Source organism: Oncorhynchus masou, chromosome 25, assembly GCF_036934945.1.
Source record: "Oncorhynchus masou masou isolate Uvic2021 chromosome 25, UVic_Omas_1.1, whole genome shotgun sequence".
NCBI lineage: Eukaryota > Metazoa > Chordata > Actinopteri > Salmoniformes > Salmonidae > Oncorhynchus > Oncorhynchus masou.
The window spans coordinates 1,165,503-1,184,751 of record NC_088236.1 but is presented as its reverse complement, the minus strand read 5'-3'; the positions used below and the strand labels follow the sequence as shown (position 1 = coordinate 1,184,751).

Below are 19,249 nucleotides of genomic sequence, written 5' to 3'. Positions count from 1 at the left end.
CTCCCACCCCCTCTCTGTCTGTCCCTCCCCACCCCCCTCTCTGTCTGTCCCTCCCCACCCCCCTCTCTGTCTGTCCCTCCCCACCCCCTCTCTGTCTGTCCCTCCCCACCCCCCTCTCTGTCTGTCCCTCCCCCACCCCCCTCTGTCTGTCCCTCCCCACCCCCCTCTCTGTCTGTCCCTCCCCACCCCCCTCTCTGTCTGTCCCTCCCCTCCCCTGTCCCTCCCCCCCTCTCTGTCTGTCCCTCCCCACCCCCTCTCTGTCTGTCCCTCCCCACCCCCCTCTCTGTCTGTCCCTCCCCCCCCCTCTCTGTCTGTCCCTCCCCACCCCCCTCTGTCTGTCTGTCCCTCCCCACCCCCTCTCTGTCTGTCCCTCCCCACCCCCTCTCTGTCTGTCCCTCCCCCACCCCCTCTCCCCTCTCTGTCTGTCCCTCCCCACCCCCCCTCTCTGTCTGTCCCTCCCCACCCCCTCTCTGTCTGTCCCTCTCCCCTCCCCCCCCCCCTCTCTGTCTGTCCCTCCCCACCCCCTCTCTGTCTGTCCCTCCCCACCCCCCTCTCTGTCTGTCTGTCCCTCCCCACCCCCTCTCTGTCTGTCCCTCCCCCCCACCCCCCTCTCTGTCTGTCCCTCCCCACCCCCCCTCTGTCTGTCCCTCCCCACCCCCTCTCTGTCTGTCCCTCCCCCACCCCCTCTCTGTCTGTCCCTCCCCACCCCCTCTCTGTCTGTCCCTCCCCACCCCCTCTCTGTCTGTCCCTCCCCCACCCCCTCTCTGTCTGTCCCTCCCCCCACCCCCTCTCTGTCTGTCTGTCCCTCCCCACCCCCCTCTCTGTCTGTCCCTCCCCCCCCCCCCTCTCTGTCTGTCCCTCCCCACCCCCCTCTCTGTCTGTCCCTCCCCACCCCCTCTCTGTCTGTCCCTCCCCACCCCCTCTCGGTCTGTCCCTCCCCACCCCCCTCTCTGTCTGTCCCTCCCCACCCCCTCTCTGTCTCTCTGTCCCTCCCCACCCCCCCCTCTCTGTCTGTCTGTCCCTCCCCACCCCCTCTCTGTCTGTCCCTCCCCACCCCCCTCTCTGTCTGTCCCTCCCCACCCCCTCTCGGTCTGTCCCTCCCCACCCCCCTCTCTGTCTGTCCCTCCCCACCCCCTCTCGGTCTGTCCCTCCCCACCCCCTCTCTGTCTGTCCCTCCCCACCCCCCCTCTCTGTCTCTCTGTCCCTCCCCACCCCCTCTCTGTCTGTCTGTCCCTCCCCACCCCCCTCTCTGTCTGTCCCTCCCCACCCCCTCTCTGTCTGTCCCTCCCCACCCCCCTCTCTGTCTGTCCCTCCCCACCCCCCTCTCTGTCTGTCCCTCCCCACCCCCTCTCGGTCTGTCCCTCCCCACCCCCCTCTCGGTCTGTCCCTCCCCAGTACAGAACATGTTTTTCTGAGGGACTTAATTCAGGGTCACATCCAGCTGTTACTATAACACTAGAGCATATTATCCCTGTTACCTGAGCCTGTGGCATGATACCATACACCTGATGGAAACAAAATTACCCCCTGTTGTGTGTCAACAGGATGAGGAAGACTCCTTTGTGATGAAGGCTATAATCCATGCAATAAACGACAACAACGTACCTGGCCTGCAGCACCTTCTGACCTCACTGACCAGCTATGACCTTAACCAGCCCAACAAGGTGAGAACACAGCTCTGTCCCTCTCTGTGTGTGTGTGTGTGTGTGTGTGTGTGTGTGTGTGTGTGTGTGTGTGTGTGTGTGTGTGTGTGTGTGTGTGTGTGTGTGTGTGTGTGTGTGTGTGTGTGTGTGTGTGTGTGTGTTAACCAATGTAATAATGTTTGTTACATTTATTCTCCTATTAACCCTCTCATCTATCTAATCATCATCCCACTAACAGTCTGTCTTTTGATCTTTTCTCCAGCTCTCACCGTGTGTGTACAGTATAATGTGTGTACATTCACTGATCTCATGTTAATGTGTGTGTGGGTAGAACGGGACTCCCCCCCTCCTGATTGCAGCAGGCTGTGGGAACATTCAGATCATCGATGTGCTGATGGGGAAAGGAGCTGAGATACAGGCCCACGACAAGGTACACACACTACCACGACAAGGTACACACACTACCACGACAAGGTACACACACTACCACGACAAGGTACACACGCTACCACGACAAGGTACACACGCTACTACGACAAGGTACACACGCTACCACGACAAGGTACACACACTACCACGACAAGGTACACACACTACCACGACAAGGTACACACACTACCACGACAAGGTACACACTCTACCACGACAAGGTACACACGCTACCACGACAAGGTACACACGCTACCACGACAAGGTACACACACTACCACGACAAGGTACACACACTACCACGACAAGGTACACACGCTACCACGACAAGGTACACACGCTACCACGACAAGGTACACACGCTACCACGACAAGGTACACACACTACCACGACAAGGTACACACGCTACCACGACAAGGTACACACACTACCACAACAAGGTACACACTACCACGACAAGGTACACACGCTACCACGACAAGGTACACACACTACCACGACAAGGTACACACACACGACCACGACAAGGTACACACACTACCACGACAAGGTACACACACTACCACGACAAGGTACACACACTACCACGACAAGGTACACACTACCACGACAAGGTACACACACTACCACGACAAGGTTCACACACACACACACTACCACGACAAGGTACACACACTACCACGACAAGGTACACACACGCTACCACGACAAGGTACACACACTACCACGACAAGGTACACACACACGACCACGACAAGGTACACACACTACCACGACAAGGTACACACACGCTACCACGACAAGGTACACACACTACCACGACAAGGTACACACACACGACCACGTACACACACTACCACGACAAGGTACACACACTACCACGACAAGGTACACACACACGACCCCGACAAGGTACACACGCTACCACGACAAGGTACACACACTACCACGACAAGGTACACACACTACCACGACAAGGTACACACGCTACCACGACAAGGTACACACGCTACCACGACAAGGTACACACACTACCACGACAAGGTACACACACGCTACCACAACAAGGTACACACACACTACCACGACAAGGTACACACGCTACCACGACAAGGTACACACGCTACCACGACAAGGTACACACACACTACCACGACAAGGTACACACACGCTACCACGACAAGGTACACACACTACCACGACAAGGTACACACACACGACCACGACAAGGTACACACACTACCACGACAAGGTACACACACTACCACGACAAGGTACACACACACGACCACGACAAGGTACACACACTACCACGACAAGGTACACACACTACCACGACAAGGTACACACACTACCACGACAAGGTACACACGCTACCACGACAAGGTACACACGCTACCACGACAAGGTACACACACTACCACGACAAGGTACACACACGCTACCACAACAAGGTACACACACACTACCACGACAAGGTACACACGCTACCACGACAAGGTACACACGCTACCACGACAAGGTACACACACTACCACGACAAGGTACACACACTACCACGACAAGGTACACACACTACCACGACAAGGTACACACACACAAAAAAACACACAGTTGACTTCTTAATTTGGGTTTCATTTTAATGACACTCAAGAATATAAAAAATGTATTCTGTTCAATAGTTTGGGGTCACTTAGAAATGCCCACATGTTTTGTCCATGAAAATAACATCAAATTGATCCGAAATACAGTGGAGACATTGTTAATGTTGTAAATTACTATTGTGGCTGGATTTTTCATGGAATATCTACATAGGCGTACAGAGACCCATTATCAGCAACCATCACTCCTGTGTTCCAATGTCACATTGTGTTTATCATTTTAAAGTTCTAATTGATCATTAGAAAACCCTTTTGCAATTATGTTAGCACAGCTGAAAACTGTTGTTCTGATTAAAGAATCAATACAACTGACCTTCTTTAGACTAGTTGAGTATCTGGAGCATCAGCATTTGTGGGTTCAATTACAGGCTCAACATGGCCACAATTCCTCAACAGGCAGCTTCATTAAACATTACCCGCAAAACACCAGTCTCAACGTCAAGAGTGAAGAGGCGACTGCGGGATGCTGGCCTTCTAGGCAGAGTTGCAAAGAAAAAGCCATATCTCAGACTGGCCAATAAAAATAAAAGATTAAGATGGGCAAAAGAATACAGACACTGGACAGAGGAATTCTGCCTAGAAGGCCAGCATCCCGGAGTCGCCTCTTCACTGTTGACGTTGAGACTGGACAGAGGAACTCTGCCTAGAAGGCGAGCATCCCGGAGTCTCCTCTTCACTGTTGACGTTGGGACTGGACAGAGGAACTCTGCCTAGAAGGCCAGCATCCTGGAGTCGCCTCTTCACTATTGATGTTGAGACTGGACAGAGGAACTCTGCCTAGAAGGCCAGCATCCCGGAGTCGCCTCTTCTGTTGACATTGACACTGGTGTTTTGTGGGTACTATTTAATGAAGCTGCCAGTTGAGGACTTGTGAAGTGTCTGTTTCTCAAACTAGACACTAATGTACTTGTCCTCTTGCTCAGTTGTGCACCGGGGCCTCCCACTCTTTCTATTCTGGTTAGGGCCAGTTTGCACTGTTCTGTGAAGGGAGTAGTACACAGCGTTGTACGAGATTTTCAGCTTCTTAGCAATTTCTTGCATGGAATAGCCTTCATTTCTCAGAACAAGAATAGACTGATGAGTTTCAGAAGAAAGTTCTTTGTTTCTGGACATTTTGAGCCTGAAATCGAACCCACAAATGCTGACACTCAACCAGTCTAAAGAAGGCCAGTTTTATTGCTTCTTTAATCAGGACAACAGTTTTCAGCTGTGCTAACATAATTGCAAAAGGGTTTTCTAATGATCAATTAGCCTTTTAACATGATAAACTCGGATTAGCTAACACAACGTGCCATTGGAACACAGGAGTGATGGTTGTTGATAATGGGCCTCTGTTTGCCTATGTAGATATTCCTTTAAAAATCTGCCGTTTCCAGCTACAATAGTCATTTACAACATTAACAATGTCTACACTGTATTTCTGATCAATTTGATGCTATTTTAATGGACAAAAATGTTTCTTTAAAAAACAAGGATATTTCTAATTGACCCCAAACTTTTGAACGGTAGTGTAGATATTATCAAATGTTCATAGAAGTTCAAACTGTTTTTGGCTTCCTTTGATTAAATGTGAGGGAGTGTTTTGAAAGGTGGAGAATATTTGAAGGCTCGTTGTTAAACCAGCCGTCTAGCTGGATTGGATAAGGTGAGGTGGGATGAGGTGAGGTGGGGTGTGATGAGGTGTGATGAGGTGGGGTGAGGTGGGATGAGGTGAGGTGGGAAAAGGTGCGGTGTGATGAGATGAGGTGTGATGAGGTGGGATGAGGTGAGGTGGGATGAGGTGAGTTGGGATGAGGTGAGGGGATGAGGTGGGGTGAGATGGGGTGAGGTGGGATGGGGTGAGGTGGGGTGGGGTGAGATGGGATGAGGTGAGATGGGGTGAGGTGGGATGAGGTGAGATGGGGTGAGGTGGGGTGAGGTGAGGTGAGGTGGGGTAAGGTGGGGTGGGATGGGGTGAGGTGGGGTGGGGTGGGATGGGGTGAGGTGGGGTGGGATGAGGTGAGGTGGGATGGGGTGAGGTGGGATGAGGTGGGGTGGGGTGAGGTGGGATGGGGTGGGATGAGGAACAGACACACTACAGACCATTCTAATGTAGCTTAAGTAATCGCATGGTGCCCATGTGAACCATTTGTGCTGCACATCCCAGTGTCTCACTGTACCCATTGAACCTCAGAGTGGAGCGAACGCCATCTACTACGCAGGGAGACACGGACACGTGGAGACCCTCAGGTTCCTGCATGAAAAGACCTGCCCTCTGGACGTCCAAGATAAGGTGATTCCCCACACTCATCCCAGGCCCTGAATACCACGATCACATCACACTTCACACCTCCATGACCGTCAGTCCATCAGGCCCCTCGAGCGGCTCACCCCCCTTCCTCTCCACACACTACGGCTGTGACGGTCATGGAGGTTTGGGTGATGGTAAATTGGCCATGAATAGAATGATTTTCCCATTCAAGTCAGTGATGTCATAATGGGTGGACTAGCAACCGTTGCGAGGAGCAAAGCAGATAGTAAAAGCGGGAAGTAAAAGCGGGAAGTAAAAGCGGGAAGTGAAAGCAGATAGTAAAAGCGGGAAGTAAAAGCGGGAAGTAAAAGCGGGAAGTAAAAGCGGGAAGTAAAAGCGGGAAGTAAAAGCGGGAAGTAAAAGCGGGAAGTAAAAGCGGGAAGTAAAAGCGGGAAGTAAAAGCGGGAAGTAAAAGCGGGAAGTAAAAGCAGATAGTAAAAGCGGGAAGTAAAAGCGGGAAGTAAAAGCGGGAAGTAAAAGCGGGAAGTAAAAGCAGATAGTAAAAGCAGGAAGTAAAAGCGGGAAGTAAAAGCGGGAAGTAAAGCGGGAAGTAAAAGCGGGATAGTAAAAGCGGGAAGTAAAAGCGGGAAGTAAAAGCGGGAAGTAAAAGCAGATAGTAAAAGCAGGAAGTGTGCCCATCAATATGAGCAGTGATTTGTTGTCAACTCATCTGACTTTGTCAAAAAATGCTTTGAATTGCATGAGCCACATTAGTTAACATAATTTGAATAACATTCTACGTTACCAAGGAAGTAATTACATCACAATACCAGGCAGCCATTGTGAGTTTACCAGTCAAATTGTCACACGAAAGCCTGGCCATCTAGTCTACAATCAGTTGTTTGTTCAGTAAATGTATATTCTTTAGGGTAGCCTAGTGGTTAGAGTGTTGGACTAGTAACAAGCAAGTTCAAATCCCCGAGCTGACAAGGTACAAATCTGTCGTTCTGCCCCTGAACAGGCAGTTAACCCACTGTTCCTAGGCCGTCATTGAAAATAAGAATTTGTTCTTAACTGACTTGCCTGGTTAAATTAAGGTAAAATTAAAAAAAAAAATAATAATAATTTGGTTTTAATGTTTATTTTCATGACGGTCTTCGTCCATGACGGTCGGTTACACGCTTCTACAATAGTATACAATAGTACGCCAGTCCTAACACACTGCCTTTAGGCAGGAGGCTCAGTCATCAGAGTTCAATCATTCCTGGATTCATCTGCTTTATTTGCTGTTGCCATGGAGACTGTGCAAGAGACGCTTCACTCCCCCTGATGGAGATGCGTCACTCCTCCTTTCTCAGTGCCTCTCCACCTCTCTAGATCACTACGCCGACCGACTGGCCAGGATGGCATCAGCTAATACACTGGTGTTTTACGTCACAGAAGGCTTCAGTGGAAATAAAATGTTGTTTCACCACAGAGTGGGTGTGGGTGTGCCTAGATGTGTATACTTCAGAAGGACTGTGTTTGTGTGTGTGTTGTGCCATGACACCCAACATTTAAATTGTTCTGTAATGGTTTCTGGAATTAGAAATAGAGCAGATGAGCCAGAAACATTATCTTGTTGAAATATAATTTGTTCTCTGAGAAATTAAGCGAGATGAATGCACCCAAATTGTCCATTTTAATTTATATAGTACCTAACATTCGTTTTGGACCAAACTTTTTTCTAACAATGAGTAAGACATAAGGAAAACAAAAAAGTGGTCAAAAGTCATCCAGCCCCCCCCCCCAAAAAAAATCCACCCCAACAGCCAACAGCCAAAACATTAAACACCTACCTAATATTTAGTTACTCTCCCTATTCCCCTCAGAACAGCCTCAATTCATCAGGTCATGGACTCTACAAGGTGTTCAAAGCGTTCCACAGGGATACTGGTCCATGTTGACTCTACAAGGTGTCCAAAGCGTTCCACAGGGATGCTGGCCCATGTTGTCTCTACAAGGTGTCCAAAGCGTTCCACAGGGATGCTGGTCCATGTTGACTCTACAAGGTGTCCAAAGCGTTCCACAGGGATGCTGGTCCATGTTGACTCTACAAGGTGTCCAAAGCGTTCCACAGGGATGCTGGTCCATGTTGACTCTACAAGGTGTCCAAAGCGTTCCACAGGGATGCTGGTCCATGTTGACTCTACAAGGTGTCCAAAGCGTTCCACAGGGATGCTGGTCCATGTTGACCCCAACGCTTCCCACAGTTGTCAAGTTGTCTAGATGTCCTTTATGTGGTGGACCATTCCTTATACACACGGGACACTGTTGTGTGTGACCTTTGGATTCCAATGTCTAACTCACTGTTACTAAAAAGTTTTGTCCAAATCAGATGTTAGGTACTATATTTATTACATATTATATGAATCCTAAAGGGCAGTTTGAGTGCAATCCATTAGCTTAATTTAAAAAAATCTAAATATATTTAAACAAAATAATGTTGCAGGAATTCTTATCTGTTTCTAACAACAGAAATGATTTCAGAACGATCTGACGTGGTGGGTGTCGATCTGGTGCTTTTTGGAGGAGTAACGTTGATGTTGCTGTTACAGAGTGGAGAGACAGCCCTCCACGTGGCAGCTCGCTATGGCAACGTGGATGTGGTCCAATACCTGTGTAGTATCCATGCCAACCCGGACCTCTCAGACAGGGTACGTGTACACACACACACAGACACACACACACAGACACACACACACACACACAGACGCACACACACACACACAGACCAGTCAGAGCGTACGTTCTGAGTTTGTACTGAATACTGTACTGTATCATTCTTGATTCACACGTTAAACGTTTGAGTGTGAAAAAGCCAGCAGCGTTGCAGTTCCTGACACTCACCGGTGCGCCTGGCACCTACTACCATAACCCGTTCTGAGACAGCACCTACTACCATACCCCGTTCTGAGACAGCACCTACTACCATACCCCGTTCTGAGACAGCACCTACGACCATACCCCGTTCTGAGACAGCACCTACTACCATACCCCGTTCTGAGACAGCACCTACTACCATACCCCGTTCTGAGACAGCACCTACTACCATACCCCGTTCTGAGACAGCACCTACTACCATACCCCATTCTGAGACAGCACCTAATACCATACCCCGCTCTGAGACAGCACCTAATACCATATCCCGTTCTGAGACAGCACCTACTACCATACCCCGTTCTGAGACAGCACCTACTACCATACCCCGTTCTGAGACAGCACCTACTACCATACCCCGTTCTGAGACAGCACCTACTACCATACCCCGTTCTGAGACAGCACCTACTACCATACCCCGTTCATTCTGAGACAGCACCTACTACCATACCCCGTTCTGAGACAGCACCTACTACCATACCCCGTTCTGAGACAGCACCTACTACCATACCCCGCTCTGAGACAGCACCTACTACCATACCCCGTTCTGAGACAGCACTACCTACCCCGTTCTACCATACCCCCGTTCTGAGACAGCACCTACTACCATACCCCGTTCTGAGACAGCACCTACTACCATACCCGTTCTGAGACAGCACCTACTACCATACCCCGTTCTGAGACAGCACCTACTACCATACCCCGTTCTGAGACAGCACCTACTACCATACCCCGTTCTGAGACAGCACCTACTACCATACCCCGTTCTGAGACAGCACCTACTACCATACCCCGTTCTGAGACAGCACCTACTACCATACCCCGTTCTGAGACAGCACCATATCCATCCCGTTCTACCATACCCCGCTCTGAGACACCTGGTCAGTGTCATAGAAAGAGTAAGGTGCACCTACCATACCCGTTCTGAGACAGCACCTACTACCATACCCGTTCTGAGACAGCACCTACTACCATACCCCGTTCTGAGACAGTTTTTCTTGTCCATTCACCCTCTGAATGACACACATAATAAATCCATCTCTCAGTTGTCTCAAGGCTTAAAATCCTTCTTTAACCTCCTCCTCTTCATCTATACGATCCAACCTGGATTAAGGGATCCTATCTTTCACCTGGATTCACCTGGTCAGTGTCATAGAAAGAGTAGGTGTTCCTAATGTTTTGTTCAGAGTGTATTTTAGCAAGTAAATGAGACAAGTGCATAATGTATGTCGTGTTAACGCGTTAACCTGATGAGGTATGTCACGTGTTAACCTGATGAGGTATGTAACCTGATGACGTGTTAACCTGATGAGGTATGTCACCGCGTTAACCTGATGAGGTATGTTAACCTGATGAGGTATGTCACGCGTTAACCCCCTGATGAGGTATGTCACGCGTTAACCCGATGAGGTATGTCACGCGTTAACCCGATGAGGTATGTCACGCGTTAACCCGATGAGGTATGTCACGCGTTAACCCGATGAGGTATGTCACGCGTTAACCCGAACCGTTAACCTGATGATGAGGTATGTCACGCGTTTAACCTGATGAGGTGAGGTATGTGAGGTATGTCACGCGTTAACCACGCGTTAACCTGATGAGGTATTCGATGGTATGTCACGTGTTAACCCGATGAGGTATGTCATTTTGAGGTTTTCCACATTTTGTTACGTTACAGCCTTATTCTAAATTTTTAAAAATCCTTATCAGTCTCCACACAATACACCATAATGACAAATCAAAAACAGGTTTTTACATAAGTATTCAGACCCTTTGCTATGAAACTCGAAATTGAGCTCAGGTGCATCCTGTTTCCATTGATCACCCTTGAGATGTTTCTCCAACTTGATTGGAGTCCACCTGTGGCAAATTCAATTGATTAGACATGATTTGGAAAGGTACACACCTGTCTATATAAGGTTCCATAGTTGACTGTACATGTCAGAGCAAAAACCAAGGAATTGTCCTTAGAGCTCCAAGACAGGATTGTGTCGAGGCACAAATCTGGGGAAGGGTACCAAAACATTTCTGCAGCATTGAAGGTCCCCAAGAACAAGTGACCTCCATCATTCTTAAATGGAAGAAGTTTGGAACCACCAAGACTCTTACTAGAGCTGGCCACTCTGCCAAACAATCGGGGAGAAGGGCCTTGGTCAGGGAGGTGACCAATAACCTGATGGTCACTCTGACAGCTCCAGAGTTCCTCTGTGGAAATGGGAGAACCTTCCAGAAGGACAACCATCTCTGCAACACTTCACCAATCAGACCTTTATGGTAGAGTGGACAGACGGAAGCCACTCCTCAGTAAAAGGCACATGCTTTGGAGTTTGCCAAAAGGCACCTAAAGGACTCTGACCATGAGAAACAAGATTCTCTGGTCTGATGAAACCAAGATTGAACTCTTTGGCCTGAATGTCAAGTGTCACGTTTGGAGGAAACCTGGCGCAATTCCTACGGTGAAGCATGGTGGTGGCAGCATCAGTCTGTGGGGATGTTTTTCAGCAGCATGGACTGGGAGACTAGTCAGGATCGCGGGGAAAGATGAACGGAGCAAAGTACAGAGAGATCCTTGATGAAAACATGCTCCAGAGTGCTCAGGACCTCAGACTGGGTTGAAGGTTCACCTTCCAACAGGACAACAACCCTAAGTACACAGCCAAGACAACACAGGAGTGGCTTCGGGACAGGAGGGACAGCAGCATTGTTCTGTACCAACCGTTAGATCAGGAGGGACAGCAGCGTTGTTCTGTACCAACCGTTAGATCAGGAGGGACAGCAGCGTTGTTCTGTACCAACCGTTAGATCAGGGACAGCAGCGTTGTTCTGTACCAACCGTTAGATCAGGAGGGACAGCAGCGTTGTTCTGTACCAACCGTTAGATCAGGGACAGCAGCGTTGTTCTCTACCAACCGTTAGATCAGGAGGGACAGCAGCGTTGTTCTGTACCAACCGTTAGATCAGGAGGGACAGCAGCGTTGTTCTGTACCAACCGTTAGATCAGGGACAGCAGCGTTGTTCTGTACCAACCGTTAGATCAGGAGGGACAGCAGCGTTGTTCTGTACCAACCGTTAGATCAGGGACAGCAGCATTGTTCTGTACCAACCGTTAGATCAGGGACAGCAGCGTTGTTCTGTACCAACCGTTAGATCAGGGACAGCAGCGTTGTTCTGTACCAACCGTTAGATCAGGAGGGACAGCAGCGTTGTTCTCTACCAACCGTTAGATCAGGAGGGACAGCAGCGTTGTTCTTACCAACCGTTAGATCAGGGACAGCAGCTAAGGTAGTGATTAGGATAGTTTTGTGATCATTTTGCTTCCACTGGAAGTGAAAGCAGTGGCATTAAGGCCCAATCAGACTGGTGACAGCAGCTAGATTTGTTCTGTACCAACCCTCCTAGGATCAGGGACACACTCCACTGTGCGTCCTTGTTCCTCGGTGGCCAGGACACAACCGTTTAGAACAGGGAGGGGGACACCGCCTCTGCCAGCGTTGATATCTGTGTCTCATAGAACATGGCGCTGACCTCAACTCTACTGACAAGGTAATGGGACAGCATGACTTATTACTATACCTTTACTCTATTACTATACTACTACTAGATCAGGAGGGACATTACTATATTACTACTATGATATTACTATACTATTACTCTATTACTATACAATTACTATTATATTACTATACTACTACTCTATTAATATGCTATTCTGTACCAACCTGACATTACTATATTACTTAGATATTACTATACTATTACTCTGATATTACTATACTATTACTATTATATTACTATACTATTATATCACTATACTATTACTATGGACTATATTACTACTATGATAGTACTATACTATTACTCTGATATTACTATATTACTACTATGATGTACCTACTACTCTGACATTACTATATTACTACTATGATCTGTATTACTACTATGGCTATTACAGCAGCGTTGTTCTGTACCTGATATTACCGATATTACTATACTATTATATCAGGGACAGCTAGCGTTGTTCTGTACCATTACCGTTACTATGATTCAGGAGGGACAGCAGCGTTGTTCTGTACCAATTAGATCAGGGACACTGTACAGCGTTGTACTCTATTACTATACTATTACTATATTACTATGACATTACTATACTATTACTATATTACTATGCCATTCAGGAGGGACATACTATTACTATTATATGACTATTACTGATATTACCATTACTATATTACTATGATATTACTATACTATTACTATGATATCTATAGGGACTATATTACTATGATATTACTATTGTTCTATTACTATTACTATGATATGACTATTACTATGATATTACTATGATATTACTATTACTATGATATTACTATGATATGACTATATGCTAGCGATATGACTATATTACTATATTACTATGATATGACTATATTACTATATTACTATACTATTACTATGATATGACTATATGACTATATTACTATGATATGACTATATGACTATATTACTATACTATTACTATGATATGACTATATTACTATATTATTACTATGATATTACTATATGACTATATTACTATGATTTGACTATTACTATGATTTGACTATATTACTATGATTTGACTATATTACTATGATATTACTATATTACTATGATATGACTATTACTATGATATTACATGACTATATGCTATATTACTATGATATTAATATACTATTACTATGATATCACTATATTATGACTATATTACTATGATATTACTATACTATTACTATGATATTACTATTACTATGATATGACTATTACTATGATATTACTATGATATGACTATATTACTATGATTTGACTATATTACTATATTACTATATTAATGATATTACTATACTATTAATGATATTACTATACTATTACTATGATATTACTATACTATTAGTGATATTATGATATGACTATATTACTAGTTTTGATATTACTATACTATTACTATGATATTACTATACTATTTTGATATTACTTCTATTACTATGATATTACTGATATGACTATTACTATGATAAGATTTGACTATATTAATGATTTGACTATATTACTATGATTTGACTATATTACTATATGACTATTACTATGATATTACTATATTATGACTATATGACTATATTACTATGATATTACTATACTATTACTATGATATCACTATATTATGGATATTACTATACTATTACTATGATATTACTATTACAGATATGACTATATTACTATACTATTACTATGATATCACTATATTACTATATTATTACTATGATATTACTATATGACTATATTACTATACTATTACTATGATAGACTATATTACTATACTATTACTATGATATGACTATATGGATATGACTATATTACTATATTATTACTATGATATTACTATATGACTATATTACTATACTATTACCTATATTACTATACTACTATGGACTATATGACTATATTACTATACTATTACTATGATGATATTACTATGATTTGACTATATTACTATGATTTGACTATATTACTATATTACTATATTACTATGATATTACTATACTATTACTATGATATTACTATACTATTACTATGATATTACTATACTATTACTATGCTATGATATTACTATGATATGACTATTACTATGATGATTTGACTGGCATGACTATATTACTATGATTTGACTACTCCTCGGTGGCCTAGGACACTATGACTATTACTATGATATTACTATGATATGACTATATGACTATATTACTATGATATTACTATGATATGACTATTACTATGATATTACTATGATATGACTATATGACTATATTACTATGATATTACTATACTATTACTATGATATTACTATGATATGACTATTACTATGATATTACTATGATTTGACTATATTACTATGATTTGACTATATTACTATGATTTGACTATATTACTATGATTTGACTATATTACTATATGACTATTACTATGATATTACTATATTATGACTATATGACTATATTACTATGATATTACTATACTATTACTATGATATCACTATATTATGACTATATTACTATGATATTACTATACTATTACTATGATATTACTATTACTATGATATGACTATATTACTATATATTACTATGATATGACTATATTACTATATTATTACTATGATATTACTATATGACTATATTACTATACTATTACTATGATATGACTATATTACTATACTATTACTATGATATGACTATATGACTATATTACTATACTATTACTATGATATGACTATATTACTATATTATTACTATGATATTACTATATGACTATATTACTATGATTTGACTATATTACTATATTTGACTATATTACTATGATATTACTATACTATTACTATGATTACTACTATGATATTACTATATTATACTATATACTATATTACTATGATATTACTATACTATTACTATGATATGACTATTACTATGATATTACTATATATGACTATATGACTATATTACTATGATATTACTATACTATTACTATGATATCACTATATTATGACTATATTACTATGATATTACTATACTTACTATGATATTACTACTATGATATTACTATACTATTACTATGATTTGACTATATTACTATATTTACTATATTACTATATCTATATTACTATATTTACTATTACTATATGACTATATTACTATGACTATATTACTATGATATTACTATGATATGACTATGATATTACTATGATATGACTATATTACTATGATATTACTATATACTATGATTTGACTATATACTGATATTACTATATTACTATTACTATGATATTACTATATTACTATGATATTACTATGATATTGACTATTACTATATACTACTATGATAGTTACTATGATATTACTATGACTATATTACTATGATATTACTATTACTATGATATTACTATGATATTACTATGATATTACTATTACTATGATATTACTATGATATGACTATATGACTATATTACTATACTATTACTATGATATGACTATATTACTATATTACTATGATATGACTATATTACTATATTACTATACTATTACTATGATATGACTATATGACTATATTACTATGATATGACTATATGACTATATTACTATACTATTACTATGATATGACTATATTACTATATTATTACTATGATATTACTATATGACTATATTACTATGATTTGACTATATTACTATGATTTGACTATATTACTATGATTTGACTATATTACTATGATATTACTATATTACTATGATATGACTATTACTATGATATTACTATATTATGACTATATTACTATATTACTATGATATTAATATACTATTACTATGATATCACTATATTATGACTATATTACTATGATATTACTATACTATTACTATGATATTACTATTACTATGATATGACTATTACTATGATATTACTATGATATGACTATATTACTATGATTTGACTATATTACTATATTACTATATTACTATGATATTACTATACTATTACTATGATATTACTATACTATTACTATGATATTACTATACTATTACTATGATATTACTATGATATGACTATATTACTATGATTTGACTATATTACTATATTACTATATTACTATGATATTACTATACTATTACTATGATATTACTATACTATTACTATGATATTACTATGATATGACTATTACTATGATATTACTATGATTTGACTATATTACTATGATTTGACTATATTACTATGATTTGACTATATTACTATATGACTATTACTATGATATTACTATATTATGACTATATGACTATATTACTATGATATTACTATACTATTACTATGATATCACTATATTATGACTATATTACTATGATATTACTATACTATTACTATGATATTACTATTACTATGATATGACTATATTACTATACTATTACTATGATATCACTATATTACTATATTATTACTATGATATTACTATATGACTATATTACTATACTATTACTATGATATGACTATATTACTATACTATTACTATGATATGACTATATGACTATATTACTATACTATTACTATGATATGACTATATTACTATATTATTACTATGATATTACTATATGACTATATTACTATACTATTACTATGATATGACTATATTACTATACTATTACTATGATATGACTATATGACTATATTACTATACTATTACTATGATATTACTATATTACTATATTATTACTATGATATTACTATGATTTGACTATATTACTATGATTTGACTATATTACTATATTACTATATTACTATGATATTACTATACTATTACTATGATATTACTATACTATTACTATGATATTACTATACTATTACTATGATATTACTATGATATGACTATTACTATGATATTACTATGATATGACTATTACTATGATATTACTATGATTTGACTATATTACTATGATTTGACTATATTACTATGATATTACTATATTACTATGATTTGACTATATTACTATGATTTGACTATATTACTATGATATTACTATGATATGACTATTACTATGATATTACTATGATATGACTATATTACTATGATATTACTATGATATGACTATTACTATGATATTACTATGATATGACTATATGACTATATTACTATGATATTACTATACTATTACTATGATATTACTATGATATGACTATTACTATGATATTACTATGATTTGACTATATTACTATGATTTGACTATATTACTATGATTTGACTATATTACTATATGACTATTACTATGATATTACTATATTATGACTATATGACTATATTACTATGATATTACTATACTATTACTATGATATCACTATATTATGACTATATTACTATGATATTACTATACTATTACTATGATATTACTATTACTATGATATGACTATATTACTATACTATTACTATGATATGACTATATTACTATATTATTACTATGATATTACTATATGACTATATTACTATACTATTACTATGATATGACTATATTACTATACTATTACTATGATATGACTATATGACTATATTACTATACTATTACTATGATATGACTATATTACTATATTATTACTATGATATTACTATATGACTATATTACTATGATTTGACTATATTACTATGATTTGACTATATTACTATGATATTACTATACTATTACTATGATATGACTATTACTATGATATTACTATATTATGACTATATGACTATATTACTATGATATTACTATACTATTACTATGATATGACTATTACTATGATATTACTATATTATGACTATATGACTATATTACTATGATATTACTATACTATTACTATGATATCACTATATTATGACTATATTACTATGATATTACTATACTATTACTATGATATTACTATTACTATGATATTACTATACTATTACTATGATTTGACTATATTACTATGATTTGACTATATTACTATGATTTGACTATATTACTATGATTTGACTATATTACTATGATATGACTATATTACTATGATATTACTATGATATGACTATATTACTATGATATTACTATGATATGACTATATTACTATGATATTACTATGATATGACTATATTACTATGATATTACTATGATATGACTATTACTATGATTTGACTATATGACTATATTACTATGATATTACTATGATATGACTATATGACTATATTACTATACTATTACTATGATATGACTATATTACTATATTACTATATTACTATGATATGACTATATTACTATGATATGACTATATTACTATGATATTACTATGATATGACTATATGACTATATTACTATACTATTACTATGATATGACTATATGACTATATTACTATGATATTACTATGATTTGACTATATTACTATGATATTACTATGATATTACTATGATATGACTATTACTATGATATTACTATGATATGACTATATTACTATGATATGACTATATTACTATATTACTATATTACTATACTATTACTATGATATGCCTATATTACTATATTACTATGATATGACTATATTACTATGATATGACTATATTACTATATTACTATACTATTACTATGATATGCCTATATTACTATATTACTATGATATTACTATGATATGACTAATATTACTGTATTACTATACTATTACTATGATATGACTATATGACTATATGACTATATTACCATACTATTACTATGATATGACTATATTACTATACTATTACTATGATATGACTATATTACTTTGATACGACTATATTACTATATTACTATACTATTACTATGA

The 19,249-nt window shown here is 39.3% G+C and overlaps 1 protein-coding gene across 1 annotated transcript in view; it reads left to right on the top strand.

Annotated features, from left to right (window-relative positions):
• dapk1 (death-associated protein kinase 1) overlaps positions 1–19,249 on the top strand; it is a 185,911-nt gene that overhangs the window by 128,606 nt on the left and 38,056 nt on the right. The window contains 5 exon segments of the mRNA XM_064937941.1: positions 1,545–1,664; positions 1,975–2,073; positions 5,908–6,006; positions 8,562–8,718; positions 12,380–12,426. Coding sequence (XP_064794013.1) covers positions 1,545–1,664; positions 1,975–2,073; positions 5,908–6,006; positions 8,562–8,718; positions 12,380–12,426 — 522 coding nt within the window.